Raw genomic sequence first — 16,403 nt, forward strand, 5'->3', positions numbered from 1 at the left:
AAGATGTGTCGTGCTAGAGCAGCTGCTTATAAAACCCAGTAAATGAGGTAATGTGCCGAACTTCAGCTGAAATCAAACCGTCATTTTTTTCCCTGGATGATGACATTAAATAGGACAGAAATGGCTACCTGCACTAGAAGTGTTCAAAGACTAACCTTTTTTTTTTGCCATTAAAATATAAATTCAATTAGTTACTTCCATGCTTAAACAGAACTGTCGCAGCTGAAATGGTACTCTAGCGATAATTGCAATCCAAGAGTGATCTAATTATATACAAGTCTCAGTGGCTGCATTCCCACGTTGCTTCCTGCAACCCGGATTCACTACAATACGACTCATAAGTGAAAACCACATCGTTTTCGTTCATTCTCCCTTAAGACTGCATGACTTTATATACGTTTAATGAGAATGGAGTTAGTCTATTAGTAAGCTTACCATAAAAATGTGAGTTTCTACCTACTGTTAAATACAAAAGAACAGCCAGGCACTTCAGCCGCATGTAAAAAACCAGCTGATGGGCTAAACTGTACAAGGGAAAGAACATTCTTTTAATTAAGGTACTGGATTAGGATTCAAGTACCAGCTTTACTTTTTGGCTCTGCCACCAGCTTCCTGTGTGACCCAGGGTAAGAAATTTCATCGCTCCACGGCTCGGTTTTTCACCTATAAAACGGACAGTGACATTTCCTTCTCCCAATCTCTCCGCGGTTTTGGTTGTAAGCAATTACCATGGGCTGGCACATTGCCTTGGACAATAAGTATCCAATATTAACTGAAGCCTCCGGATAGTACTCCAGTAAAAAGCAAAAAACGACTCGTCTCTTTTCACGGGGATCCTAACGGAGTTGTGTATCGCCACCATTTGCCGCTACTGCAATCCAACACGTTGGCATCCCCGAGCAAAGCCCTGCACGCAGCCTGCTTAAGTCCTTGTTTTGAAATGGAGGAGAGAGGAAAAAAAAAAAAAAAAAACCAACACTCGATTGGGGTATCCCGCACATTTAAAGAATAATTTTGCCCAACCCAGAATCTCCTTGGCCAACTCGACTGGACGATTTCCCGCTCACACCGTCAACGTGCACAAGTCTGTGCAATACAGAGGGGCTGCCAACCACTTGCTGCTTTTTGCTTCAGTATTTTCTACTCCCATTGTAACAAAAAAAAAAAAAAAAAAAAAAATCAGTGCAAGGGTTTTGCCAGGTTTGTAAATTTGAATGAGACCATCTGAGCTGAGCTGACTATTTTAAGAGGGTTCTTGCAAGTAATTACAAGGTAAAAACGAGAACACTTCACACCTACATTCTGACTGAAAACTACTCAGCCCTGCTGGCTCCAGGCTTTTAATTGTCAAAAGAGTTCAAGGTTTGGAAAGTTATTGGCATCAAGTAATACTGGATATTCCTAACTAGCATTGTGTCATTACTTGGCATGATTTTTGCTGGGATTCCTCCCAAATCTGTGACATAATCAGAGGGTTCTCTACATTACACCATATAGTCAGATGCTCATGTTAGTGTAATATGTTACCATGTTTAATACCATTTGCTGTTACTTACACTTAATCAACTCTGGAACCAGTTAAACCATATAGGAAAAGCAATTTCAGAGGCTTTCAACTGACAGTTTTCCACACACAACTTGCCCTTAAATTATGACCTGAAGTTTCTAAGATGCGGTCTACAAACGCAATTGCCTCTAAACAAACATCCATAACTCCGCAACCCTGTGGGAACTGAAAATTCATATGAAAATAGGGGGAAAAAAAATAGGGAAGAAAAAAAAAAAAGCACAAAATTAACTTCTGTAGAACTGTTTTAACTAGAAAAACTGTCAGAGTTTCCCCTTCCGGCCAGCCTTAATTTACTGCTTCAGCAATTTTATACCCAAACTCCATCATTATTACAAGCTTTCAGCAACACAGAAATGGCTGAGCTCTCTAACGTCAATCCGCCTTTTGGGTTAAAGTCCCAATGCAGCATCTCTTGAGAGAATCACACTAAATTCAACACAGGTATCTTCAGGTGAGTGTTCCCATACACGTGTTTTCAAAGTAAACGAACAATTACACCCTTTAACCCACCAAATTAAAGGAAGTAAAATGATTAACTACACAGAACTCCAAGATGCAGGCTGGGATTTGCAGAAGTCACTTTTGGACTTCTGCTTTGCTTTTCTCATAGGGTTTGAGGATCAGAAAATGAGCCATATTCACCCAGGGAAAACCAGGGCTCCTTTGGGTGCCTTCAGCTGGGTACCCAGCACCTCAAAGCACTAGTCACTTTTGAAAAACCTCATTATTTACTTTTCTGCCTCTCTATAGGAAAGGAATAGACATTTAAATAAATGACATAATCCTTATTACCATTCCATTCATTCATGCAGGTCACTAGAATTTACTGCCAGGAAAAATAAACTTCTGCATAATATTCCTCAATGTAAGACATTCAAAAGGCTCAAAGGGCAACAGGAGGCGAGAGGGCTTCTGACAAATATTTGCTCAAGTGACCGCATCATCCATGAACACATTTGCTAGAAAAAAATGGGTGAAGAAATTTATGGTCAAGACTAAACATGCCAGGTTGGGACCGGGGCAGTAATGAGGAAAAGGAGCAGGAGACAGAGAAGGGAAGGGGAATTTTTAACTATTTTTGTTTCATCAAGAAAAACTCCCAGTATTGCAAAAATACCTTTTCCCTCCCATGGAGCCTATATAAAAACAGTTTTAAGCAAAACCAAAGTTGAGTCAATCTAGGCTCCCTAAAGGATTAAGGACAAAAAAAATAAATCAAAAACCAAATAAAACCCAAAAATGCCACAACTCATCCGAGGCTCAGTAGGTCAATCCTCATCCCTGGTGAGCCCTGGCGAGCAGCCCGCGCCCTCCGGCGAGGTGGTCAGCAGAGGACCAAGGCTTGTAGAACACAATTTACTACCATCTCCAGCAGCCGTTGCTGCTGCACCTTCCATAAACTTTGTTTAACCGAGTGTTCAAACAAAAATGGCTTTGCCAGTCTCTCAGTGCACCTCAACAATACCCATAGCTCGGCTCTACCAAGGATGACAAAAATTTCGCCAAGGCTATAAAAATCCTCACTGCTTTCAGTGTTGACCACCTAAAACCAAGTAGAAGTGATCTGGGTGGTTCACAGACTGGCTTTGAAGAGTCAGGTGTATGGAGGCTGGTGCTAGGGCTTCAGTCTGATGGCGTCCCCACCACAAAATCCTCCTCTTCCTCCTCTGCTCCACGAAGGCTGGCTCTCACTGGCATTTTCATGGGGAACGTTCTCATTTCTTGCTGCCTGAGAAGCTGGCACTTGTTTTGCTTTGGATCTGGGAACTTCCACAGATTGAAGTGGCCTCAGGCAAAATACGATGCTACTTTTAAAGTGCATCCAAAACAATGCGACTGATGCATTGTAAAAACCAATCAGGAAATAGGGAAATTAAAACATTGTCACTGTTTTGGTCACATAAACCCAAACTCACCATAAGATTCTCCACAGAAGATAAGTTGGGCTGTCAGTCACCAGACCGAAATAGCTCACAACAATCAAATTCACTTTCGTTTTCAACATTGATTGATCAAAAGTTTTATTCACAGAGCTTGTGACACTCAGATCATCCCACAAGCCTGGAGAGAGCAAAGTCCGTTCAAGACATACTTCAGAAACCACAGCTCAGCTCCTCAGAGGTACTACAAGCAGGTCCTGTTATAACAGCCAAACTGATCCCTTTCGGACAGCAGTGCCTTCAGAGTCAATACAACTGCTCACACCCATCCAGGATAATCAGCAAGAGTAGGGGTGAACAGAATTAGTTTCTCAGATCTCAAGCTCTAATTTAGCTAAGCGCTTAAATAAATATGTGTAAACCTTATTAAAGTCAACAGGATTTTGGTATTATTGAGTTAACATTACTAAGCATGTGCTTAATAGTGGGGCTGAATCGCAGCTTTGCTACTACTGCTACAATTCACACAGTGTTTTGAATTTATCCTCAGGTAAAACACTTCTTCACAATTTTTGTCACCTGTATTTCAGGGACTGCTCAGAGCCCACGCAACAGGCTCCGGTCGGATCTCTGTTATACTGCTGTGAATGCAAAGTTCCTTTCCTGAAGCTCCAGATCTCCACGAGCCTCACCAAAGTCAATATCTAGCTTTTTATTTAAAAAAAAAAACAAAAAACAAAAAACTTTTCAGCTATAACAACAGCAATCTAAAGGATCACTTGACAGTTTCCGTAACTGCAGTTATTAAAATTTGTGTTAGCACAACTGTATAAGTAATAATTAAATTGTAACACTAATGATTAAAGTTGCATCAGTATTTATTATTTCTTCTGCACGGTAAGCTCGTAGGTGTACCACAGCAACACGAACTCACTTCCAGACGCAGATATTACACCTTTGCCAAGGCATGGGTAGATTAGTCCTATAGACATGAGTCAGAGAGATCAATATATGAAGTTACGTAGCAATTGGTTATGTAGTGAAATCTTATCTTCAGACTACTGTGAAATCATCTTCAAAATGAATGCAAAATGTATCAGCTTAGTTCTGAATGTTTTAATGGAGAAACTCACTAATTAAGACAGAGTTTTACTTACCAACAACGTCGAGATGGTAGGTGTGATTGATGGATCCGTACTGGTTTTCCACTATGCACGTGTAATTGCCTTTGTCAGACGGGACCACGCTCTCCATGATGAGACTCCAGTGCTGGTTGCGGACCTAGAGGGGTGTAACCAGAGATGTTGGGAACTTCCCTAGCACAGTTTCGCCCTCTCCCCCTCCAAAAGAACCGTTTTCTCAATAGTTAACTTTTTGTAATCCATGTTTAAAAGCCTCTTCTGTGCTCGTTTGACAGTTTGAAATACTTACTTCATGCCTGATGCAGAACAGCACGGCTGCAGCAGTAAAAACTTTCAGGCATTCTGCTAGAAATTTACCTCGTCCCCGACCTGAGCGCTGCAGACGTCGGTGCACGCTCAGTCCTACCGTGCCTGCGAGGATGGCACCAATTAGCAGCCGTTTGTCTTACCAGGCTTTACCTCTCAATCCACCCTAAAGCGAATTCACGCCCTCAGGTATATTTCCCATCTGTCTCCAAACAATCACCTGATAATATTATCTACCCACCAGCAATATGGGATGGATACCATCCCCTAACATCCAAGTCTCCGTTTTTCTCTAACAGCTCAATTACACATTTTGGAAAAACCACGTACAGAAGGGCAACGGTTGGGATGCCTCCCACAGGTAACACAGAGTGGCCACCATCTCCTGCTGCTCTGGGGTACCACAAGACAGAAATGAAGATGCTGCCTCATGAAAAACGCCTGAAGAAAATCCTCACGGAAACAGCGCATAAGGATATACGTTTATTTCCTACAATCCTTGGCGGACAGGACGTATTAAAGGCGCTGATTCTGTTCCCATTTGAACTCAAAAGGAGCGTTGGCATTGGTCTTGCAAAAAATCGGATCCAGCCCAATCCTGGAAGGATATAGAGTCATCCGGTACACATATATATTTCCTGCACCAGAAGTTGGCTCCCAAAATGACCTTTTGCTGGCTATCCCCTAAATCCCGTGTTATAGCATTACATTTTTGACAAAAGCGCTCAACGATCTTAACGTTGCGTAGCTGTAATGTACAACTTTGAAACTGCAAAGTACCTATTTTAGCAAACGGAATAAAAATGCAATCTGGTACAGTCATTTTAATCAGCCAAATGGAAAGTGGTAATTCAGTGCAGTACACCAGAAAAATTTATGGACCATTCGGTGACACTTCCAGTAACTATACGTTTTTAAAAGACCATTACAACTACAGGTCTGAAATCCTGCTTCGTGCCTGACTGTTGCGTAGGTCCTTATCCAGCAGGAAAAGGCTGTGCAGGGCTGCGGCCCCGGTGCCAAGAGCTGAGCTCTCGCACCTGCTGGAGGTAAAAACGCCGTCAGTTCAAAGCTTGGAAGAAAAGGGTCCACTCTGTAAGGGCCTCCTGGCTTTCCTAGTCCCCCAGCTAGTAATTAGCTCATTAACCAGATATTACTATTATTGTCCAGTTATGGGGTAATAATAATATTAGCTAATGACTAAATGTCAGAAATCTAAGAAAAATATCTAAGAAAAATATCTAAGAAAAACCTAGATGAGACTCCAGCAGCAGGTGAAGGGCACGGATGCTACCCAAGTGTCGCAGAAATGTGTGATAACGTGACCCCAAAATCTCCAGTCCAAACTTACCGCTCCTTTCCCCCACCCCGCTTCTTGATGGTATGCATCAAAACTATACATTGATTCTTTTTTTTCTTCACACTAGGAAAATAAGTTTATAAAGCTAGAAAGCGTTTATCAGCGTTATTTTATTGTCTTGTTATTCCGCTAAGCAATCTTGAAAGTCAAAGTTTGGATCAGGAAGAATTACTGTCATAAACCACCGGTAAATAATAAATACAGCAGCTACATACTTTGAATATTTTACTTCTTTATGAGGTATTTTGAGGGAGACTTGGTCAAAGTGACCTGTCTTTTTGCCATTACAAGTTACATCACACTTCTGAGAATCAGAGCAAGCATTTTTAACCTATTTGACTGCAAAACAGGAAGAAAAGATCATGGTTCTGCGGAAGTTGCAACAAAATAAAGCTCAGTAACAAGCTGTAAGTAATTAATTTGATACGAAAACACAGGAGATTGTTTAGCATTCAATAAGAAAACGTAACTAACTTACAGCCACAAGTGGATGGCAATATTAAAAAGTATTTGCGCAATTTCCCTTTTTGCAACTCCAATGAGAAGAGATAATATCTTTATAATAAAACAACAGCTTAAGCCTCTTCAGTTTAAGCTAAACAACTGCTGTAGAGGCCCAAAGCATTTATGACACATCGTCACACAACTGGATTTATGTCATGGGTCTGGATTCAACTAGATTCAGCTTGTTGGCTTGGCGCTTTCTGGTTACAAGTGCAGCACTGCAAAGCCCAGAAAAGCTCCCCATTGCTGGGGATGACGGCATCTTCTGCTGAAGCTTCCCAAACTGAACTGTTCATTCTCAAAGACGCGACGGCCCTGCCACATCCCCGCAACCACGCAGCTTGCAACACCCTAATCCGACAGGCTTTGGTAACGTCGTCTTTTTAAGTAACGTGCCGTCATTCCCTCGTCCCAGTAAAGCCTGTCTTTGGATAGCAGAAGTGGTGCCATTGTCGACAACCAGCACCAACGTCCCACCAGCTCACGTAAAAGCTAGTTTTAGAAGAGGTTCAAAGCAGTGCTCCCACTGGACACAGGTCTCACACCAACCTTCTGTGTAGGGATGAACTACAACAGTGATAGGCACTCTTTGGAAGGGGAAAAAAAAAATATTAATAATCAAACCAAACAAAAAACCCCACCCTTGTGACGGAAGTTGCAAATCTCTTTGGTAATGCAGATTAAAGCCATTGGCTCGCTGGTTGCTCACTGAAGACACCAGTCCTACAGCTCTCCAAGTATTCCCTAATAAATTTCCCTGGGTAATACCAACTGGGTCCACTGAAGCTGTTTAAATAGATGGCATGAGCTCGTCTGGCAGACAGAACATATTAGGGAGCTCATGTGAACTAATCCACTAGGGAAAAACACGAGGGCAGCCACAAGTGGGAATATCCTCCCCAGGCACATGAGGTCCAGCAAAAGACAACTGTCCCCAGCCAGAGATTTAGCAGTTGCAGGCAACTCTTCCAGCTCTCCAACCTGACTGGCTCCTCGCCAGCTACTATCCCGTTACTTCTACTATTTTGCTCCCTGAAACCCTGCTTCGTATTGAGTTCTTTCAAAATCCCAGAGAATACCCGCACAGTCCCACCCACTCCATCACCTGGTCTTCAGGGTACCCCTTCCAATTAGTCATTGCCTTTTCATGACATAGAGAAATTCAGGGAACAGCCACATTCCAAGTATCCCAATTCACAGCTTCACCCTTCAGATACTTTTTCAACACAGTTTAATAACTGCTTTTGCCTTCTTTTTTTCTTTTTACTGCTTTGCAATACCTATGTTCAGGTTTTACCTGTGCTTCGTACTCAAAAATGGTACTTTATTGAGATAATAAAAATAATCTCAACACGTTTTTTTCCTGACCAGGTATGGACACTTCTAGCAAATTACTGAGGTGCTTTTTTTGGCAATCTTCTCCATCAAATTTTTAACCAATTCTTCCAAACAGTCTCTCCAACCAACTCAATTTTTAAACTAAATTATCAACATCAACTGCATAGAATTGTACTTGGAGGTGGGAAACCTAAACTGGAATCAAAAAGCCAAGAAATATTGGTCAGAAATCTAGGAAAGGGCAAGTAGTGTTTCACAGAAACATTTTGCTTTTGGAGTATCATATAAAAAAGTGTGGACAGTTCTGTTTAATTTTAAAATACGGGTCCTCAGTGAACAGACACATCGTGAAAAGTTGTGACCTAGCAAAAAATGCTTAAAAGGGGTAAATTTTAAATGAATTTGAAAAGAAGGAAGGATTAGAAACCAAGCTATGATTCCCCACAAAATCAGCAGAGTTCAGACATATGCTACCGGTACTGCTCAGCAGAGGGAACAAGTGCTGAACATCCATGCAAAATCCATAGGCTTTTACAGTTCCTATAGAGGCAGAACTCTTTCTTTACTCTGTATTTACCTGGCTGAATTTAAATGTGTATAAGATGACTGCAGTGACGAAGCTTATCAAAACGCATGTGAAAACACACACCTGTTAATACTCAAACAGTAACAACTGATAGAAGTACATTTGCTTTCCGGGTGGCGTACAGAAAAGTAAAGGCTCCTGTGATGTCTCAGAGGATTTAGATTATTCACGCAAAGAAATTATAAAATGCCTTTCAATGCACAAGAAAGAACTATCGTCACTTTAGAGACAGATAAAAGAAAAGACTAAAAAAGGTTTAGTCAATAACTAATCCCTTTCTCCTTGCTGTAGGAACTTTGGGTATACCCTGAAAAATCATAAACGGTTCGATTTTGAAATTCACCACCCAGAATTAGTCACGGTGGAGGAATTTCGCTCTGGAAGCTATCTTGGCCAGCACATACACCCTCCTGCTAGCCTGCCTGAGTGCAAATTGACTCAAGACATTCCCCAGTCAGTGGGACAAAGTGCTACAGGCCACTATCTGATTGCGATAAAGAGAAAACAAAGAAGGGATTTCTTAGCTCAAGGCAGCAGGAGAGAAGTGGTTGGAGGATTACTGGGAAGCTTCACGTATTCCTTCCCTTTACTTTGTTCTTAAAGTCTTCAAGAGATGACTGCGCCTTCCGAAAGGGACGGATGGTGTTCCATCAACTGGTGATGGCAGATACGGCCAAGTTTGGCTCAAGCTATTCCAGTCACTCAAAGTATCATGAATACGAAGATCTCAGGCAGAAACACTTTACGTATAGCAATGCCCAGATTCAAGACAAGCCAGCGTACAAGAATCATCATGAGATATCTGGCTGAGGACAGACCGGCACAGAAAGACTTAGTCCTTTCTGAGGATTCCTTCATTACAAGTTTGTCGGTATAGAGGTGTCAACAAAATACACTTCCTGTCTTTATTCCAGAATAATTTTGAACTAAGCCTGCAGTGACCTCATCCTGCCCCTCTAACAAGAAGATGACACAGCCTCCAGAAGCTTTGGAGACCTCATTCTTTAATACCTGTTCTATAAAAACAAGCTTTCTACCTTCAAAACACCGGAAGAATCTGGAATATACAGAGATTTGGTAAGCAGAACAACAACAATAAGTAAATGCTACCAAATCATTTAAAATTTGATGTAGTTCTGAGCAACAAGAAAGTCTAAAATCCACAGCTGTGTCCCCTCTTTTTTTCCTTTAAGACTAAAGAGATGTAAGAAGTTATGATTTAGAATTATAGGGATATACTTCACTTATCCAGCTGGCTTTAGAAATAGGCATCTGTGGTTTCTTCCCAGAGGACACACATTCCTCAGAAATTGTGTACGCTTAATACACATAGGCAAAATTTTAATTGGTGCCACTTAATGGGCACAAGTCTAAACGAGCTCACCCAGATGCCCAGCACGGGCTAGCAGTGGCAGCACGGAGCCCCACATGGGCTGATTTCCCCAACCACAGCTCACCCTCCCAAACCAGAGACCAGGTACCTCCATCCTGCCTCACAAGACAGACATTTTCCTTCACGGTTTTCAACAGTAATATCTGCATTTCCCCTTCACGAGATGTAAAGCGTTCAAATAACGTCTCAGTTAGTAGCGAAACTGTTACTATTATTTTCCAAGACAGGATTAGTTTGTGGGGTTTTTTTAATTGGCTTTTTTCTGTTTCTAAATAAGCACTGAGAGAGGTGAAAATCACTGAATTGTAGCCAATTCGTTAACACCCCATAGCGTTATGAAAGGCAGAAGGTGTTGCCAGGTGTACACTCATAAGCAACAGTAATTTATGGTATAAGCAAACATAGATGGAAAAGTCTACTTAGATAATTAGTGTTCATGCAGGGAGATTTTCTGGGCTTCGCTCTCTGCTAACACGAATGTTGGAAAAATTGACACTTTCAACAGTAATTCTAGCTAGAGAGGAAAGGAGACTACGGCTTGTCCTCCTCTGCACTGGAAAACATATTTTTTTGTACCAAGCAGGATCTGAGTCAACAGCCCATGAAGCAATATACATCCTGGCCCCATCAGCAAAACGCCGCACCCCGAAAATACTGCAATCGCTGGGGTAAAGCAGCCCTCAGGACTCGCTCTTGAGCTTACTGTGGCATCTGGAAAAGTCACTTAACTTCTGTCTTAATCACCATTACAAATTGCTCTGAGCTCCTCCGCAGACGTTCTAGGCTGGGGCTCACGACCATGGCACGAGGTGGCTAACTGGGAAACTTCTCATCTTTGGATTGACGTTGCTGAGGTGTCGGGTAGGGGAGGAAGGAGGAAGCCACTGACAGAAGGTCCACAGAAGAGATTAAGGTAACTGAAGATGGCGAGGGTAATGCTTGAACAGCAATTTGCCATCAAAGTCATGCACTCCCATTCCCTGTGAGGAGAGGGACAAGATGACCGAACCCTGACTTCTGACCTGACCTAGGCAGATACCAGGAGGTTAAAGGTCTGTGCACTAACCCCCAGAGCAAGCTGGCCTCCCTAAAACTCTCTCTTAATCAGTAACCACCAATTTAGAATGAAACATCTAATCTGAAGCTGTTTAAAATTCAAACAAACCCTTGTAAGTAAGTGCTGTTACTTTCCCTCAAATTCTGCTTCCCATTTCAGTTTCACAGACCATAAACTCTATAGAAAATAATAACATTTGACTTCCAACCCTTCCTTTATTAAACTGTCTACAATCACCAGAGCGGATGGCCGTGTTTTTAACAATGCAGCTGAAAATGAATAGAGAAAAGTCTTACTCTGCTTTGCAAAGCCAGCCTTTAGTTTTCCAAATAAGTCTCTATAAATAATCCTTAGCTGCACTGCTATGCTACAAGCTCGAATTTGAGAAAAAAAAAAAAAAATAGAATTAGTGCTCAGTAACTGCCAAAGAAACCACCCACCCTTCCCCAAAGAAAACAATTACTTTTTTTTGCTTCTACATTTGATCCAAGGCCATTAAAAGAATTTCTGTTGACTTCAGCAAGTTGTTTTTTGGTTGGGGTTTTTTTTTGTTTTGTTTTGTTTTGTTTTTTTTTTTTACAGCCTTGGTCAAGAACAGAAATTGCAAAATCACGTCACAAGAACGTACCTTATATCCGCCAATACGATGCTCTTGTTTAAATTCCTTCCCATTTTTCAGCCATCGCATGGTCGGTGTTGGGTTCCCCATCGCCGGACAACGAAACTTAACGGTATTTGCTGCTGGCACCGCGTGTAGCCTTTTCTCCATTTTGTCTGTATGTGTCCAATAGGGTGCCCCTGTTTCAACGAGATACATCCAGAAATATCAGTACTTGGAAACTGAGCTCCCTTTCCAGCCCCTTCCACAGACATAAAGTGCTGCGCGTATTCGTTTTAGCAGAGACAGGGTGCTTTGGAAAGAGTACACGACTGGAAATCATATGCCACAAGTGGTGACCAGAGTTTTGCAAACGGCTCAGTCTACAGCCTTGAGTGGATAATTTATGACAAAATTCCAATAATTAACCACAGATATCCTTCGGTTTGCTTACGTCAAGTAAGGCAGAGGGACCGCGTTTTCAGCAGACTCAAATGACCTCAAGTCGAGTTACCGTGAGCGCTCAGCAAACTTTGGATTCTCGGACCCCGTCCCTGAAGCCAGACAGACCAAGTCAGAAGACCTGTTGGAAGCCTCAGCCTTAACCTTTCCCCATCTGTTAGAAGAGGGCTAAAGATACCTACCTGCCTGGCAGCGTGCTAAAACTCACAGTGTCCATGTCAACGTGAGCTGTGCTGTTACTGTCATAGAAACCACTAAAATATATTTATAAACGGAGGATCAGCAAAACCCAGCAATAGCGTTGATCATTTTGCAGGGATTTCCCACTCTCATGAGCCTGTTGAAGCCCAAACGTTCACTGATGTCCAACACCGCGGCACAAGAGTGTCTCTCTGAGCCTGTATTTACTGGAGCGATCATTTTTACTGGCTCCCGGAGAGGGGTCACTCGCTCCTTCCCATGCCCACATGAGGAGCATGAGGAGCGCATGGAAAACCCCTCTCTCATCCAGGTTCAGGATCATTTGTCACATACCAGTACAGCAAACACAGCAGAATAAAACCATACAACTGCCCATCTGGTTTTGACCTCCAAGAAGTAAATTTGGAAAGACAGACCCATATACAAGGTTATCCCATACTCTGGATCCATGCAACACTTTGGAAACATTGCCCAGCGTCTTCATGGCATCGCTTCAGTTGTCTCACCACAACAGTTTTTAAAAAGTTAAAGATTGGAGATCTGTTTAATAGTAGGAAACATTAATTTCTTTTACAATGGAGTTTTCCTGAAGCAAATCAGATTAGCGTGGAATTTTTAGGACTAAAAGGGTCCAGAAAAATAACTCTATTTCTCTCAGCCCTGTTTCATTTCCTTCATTAGCAGCCTAACACTCCACTATAAATAAACTCTTCCGTTCCTCAAATATTTATAGCAGTTCTTACAATCAGTGCAAACTCAGAAATCCTGCCACCCCCCTCTCTAAATAAAAATACAGCTGGATAGAAAATACAGGAATAAATCCTTTACCGACAACTCTCTCAGTATAAAGAAAACATTCCAAAAGCAAGTCTTATAATGATGCTAAGAACGATAAGTGATTTTTATATTTTTTTTTTGCCCGAAGTGGCAATTACTGTTAAAATTAATGAAGTAGAAAAGCAAAGGAAATTTGTGCATGTGATCAAAATAGAAAATCAGGTAGCTATTGAAAATTTAACTGCAACACTAAGAAATTGTTACACGGACTAAAGTGAATTAGGGATGCAAGGAAAATCACTGTTAACATTATTTGCTGAAACCAGGATCACATTAAAACAACAGAAGACTTTAAACAAAGCCAGCCGAAGGAATTAACTACTACACACAAAGACCAAATTGCATTACAGGCATACCAGGCAAAGGCGGAATTACATGTTGGTACTGATATATTAAACGGGTATTTCCTCTGTATCACTAAACATCTTCCACAAGGCAATGTAAGGTGATCACTATTCCCACAAAGTCAAAGTCAACTGTGGCAGGTCAAAGCCAACCAACCATCCGAAACAGTTACATTGGTACCTCAAACTGAGCAGAGTGCCTAGATTTGACCCCAAATGGACAATGCTGACGCATCATCTTTGCAGCCAGCATGGTCGCTTCTCATCACGTCTCCCACATGCACCTTCTCCCACCTACAGATGCAGCCACTGGCAAACACAACCTCTGAACCACAGGCTCCACAGCTCGCCCAGGCCAGCACGGGCTGGATGGACCCAGCTCCAGAGAAGGTCCCATGAGGGTGCAGCCCGGCACCAGGGCACCCAACTTGGTCCAGATCCAGCCACTGAGTTCCCCACCAAGGGTGCTTTGTGCAGCCAGGTTTCTACGGCATGACAGTGCAGCTCATCCTCTGGTTTTCTTGCTTGTAACCCCCCTTTCCATTAACCCGCACCCTTTAAAAAAAAAAAACTCCGCTCCTTGAAAAGCAGTGCTCCAATACGCTTCATATACAACAAATGCACAGGGAGGAAAAACTTTACTGTATGGAAGAGGTGGGAGAAGAAGAGAGGCCAGGAGGAGGCAGGCAGGAATGGAGAGAAGCGGCTCAGTTCTGTGCCACGGAGAGAGGGGGAAAGAAAACTCCTCAGTCTGGGAGAAAGGGCTCTGCTTGGAAAGCTTCCCCTCACACAACCCTCAGCATAACCTCCAATGCTCCGGAATTACAGGGGAGCTTGGAGAAAAACATGCGGACATCACCTGTTGAAAACGCTTCAAGACACCCCATCGTTTTTCACTAGGTAGTAGCAACACACATTGGCAGCTCCTCAGTACATTTAAGGGGAAAGAGAAAAAGGCAGCAACATCCGCAAACCATAACACTCGCCCTCGTTTTGTGTTTTCATACGGCGACTGATGCGATTAACGCACGGCATTTCTCTCTATCCGTTAAATTAGCAAAACCTAAAAGCAGCCTTTACTGCTTGTGTTTGTGGTCTTGAGAGGAAAAACATCCAGACTGACCGAAAGCAAGAATTAACGCAGTTAATGAGTATATACCATCAAGTGCCCAGTCCTCCTACAGCCCGTGTCCATCGCATCCCGTCTTTGCCAAGAGGACAGGTGGAAGTAGGTAGCACCGCTGTTAAAAGATCACGGTAACAACAGGGCAGACTCCGGCGCGTAGCGGTAACGAGCAGCAGGGGAACGGGTGGGAATTCCTGATTGCTTTTAGAGCTCTCATTAGTGAAGAAAATATCCTGCTGACCCACGCTGCACTCCACTGCAAATACATTACATCTAATCAGGCAAATCTCCTGCATGTGAAATTGAAATTAGGCAGCCCAGGGGACCACTTCACTTCAGGACTCCTCGGTTTTTATTTGGACTTATCTAATACAAAGAAATACAAAAGTAGTCAACTCCAAGGCTGCCTGACAAGCACCTCGAGGAGACAATAGCGCGCCTGAAATGACCACATCAACACACCCCCCCGCAAGGTTTTCAGTACTATTGTATTTGACCTTTAATTAAAAAACACTTCTAGGCAACATCCAATTTTTGCTGCTCCCTTCAGTGGGTTTCCACTCTACAGGATTTGATGAATTTGAACCTTGTTTCATCCTTTCTGAAATTCTTCAAGGCATGAAAAGAAAACAGCATGTGGATTACATTTAGATGCTTTTTGTTCTTGGTGCCAATTTACCATTGCTTGGCCCAGAAGAAATTGTTTAAAGGGTGATAAGGAAAAAAGCCATAAAGCTTCCAGTCACCTGACTAGAATTCAAGGCGGAACAGCAGCATCTTCAGGGCTACCCAGGGGTCTCCAGAACAAATTACTGTTGGTGGACCTCAGTGCCACCATCACAACAGCTGCTGTGTTGCCAGCACCACGCCAGGATTATAGAAATCCCTTAAATTAGGGCTACCTCTAAAAATCACGATGAGGACAAGGCAACAAGCACCAACAACGTATTTTCCACCGCTGCCAGCGGGAACTGATGATGAGCAGCCCTTGGCTTTGTAAAAGGCCGGCCCAGGTCAGAGTCCTTGGAGGTGAGCCTCCAGAACCAAGCTGAAGCACCTCTTTAAGGCAACGAAGGGAAAAAACGAGTTGCCAACAAAGCCGTTTTGCGAAGAGAGAGGACTATTTTGCAGTGGAACCAATCCTGCACCTTCCCCACAAGCATTAATCCCTTCAACAAAAGCTGGAAGTAATAAAAAGCTATGCAGGATGCAGTCTGGAACAAATCTACCACAGTGTTTTTTCAGACAGTTAAAATATCTGTCAAGCTAGAAGGACACCAAACGCAGAGTGAAATCTGCTATGCATGCCTTTTACTTAAAAATACACACAGGGCAAATGGTCAAACGCACATGTGTACGCTCGAGTGCCCTGCTCTCCCAAGAGCAAGTCGCTCCTCGCAGCTACCGAGCCACTTACAGCCTCCATCGACTTCAAGTACAGTCGTATTTTCTGGGCAGCCTTGAAAATCAGGCTAGATTTCCTCAACGGCCTCTCTGCCTGCCCTGGAAAACCTTGGCCTCTGAAAATGTATTTGTAACAGAGGCAGAGAAAATAAAAAAAGCTTAAAAGAATACTTACCATCGTAAATAAAACAGCTCTAAAAGGTTTGCTTTAGTTTTAAATATGCAGGAATGAGAATGCCAAGGTTCAGTTTCCTGTGGAAGGCACTACAGCCATTTCCTGCCTCATCACATCATA

The 16,403-nt window shown here is 42.6% G+C and overlaps 1 protein-coding gene across 12 annotated transcripts in view; it reads right to left on the minus strand.

The window, feature by feature from the left end:
- Positions 1–16,403, minus strand: part of FGFR2 (fibroblast growth factor receptor 2) — an 87,603-nt gene that overhangs the window by 47,653 nt on the left and 23,547 nt on the right. For all 12 annotated transcript variants that reach the window (XM_074590756.1, XM_074590753.1, XM_074590760.1 and 9 more), the window contains 2 exons: positions 11,765–11,934; positions 4,608–4,731 (listed from right to left, as the gene is read on the minus strand). In XM_074590756.1, the coding sequence (XP_074446857.1) occupies positions 4,608–4,731; positions 11,765–11,934 (294 nt within the window). The remainder of the gene's footprint in view (positions 1–4,607; positions 4,732–11,764; positions 11,935–16,403) is intronic.

This window comes from Larus michahellis, chromosome 6 (assembly GCF_964199755.1).
Source record: "Larus michahellis chromosome 6, bLarMic1.1, whole genome shotgun sequence".
NCBI lineage: Eukaryota > Metazoa > Chordata > Aves > Charadriiformes > Laridae > Larus > Larus michahellis.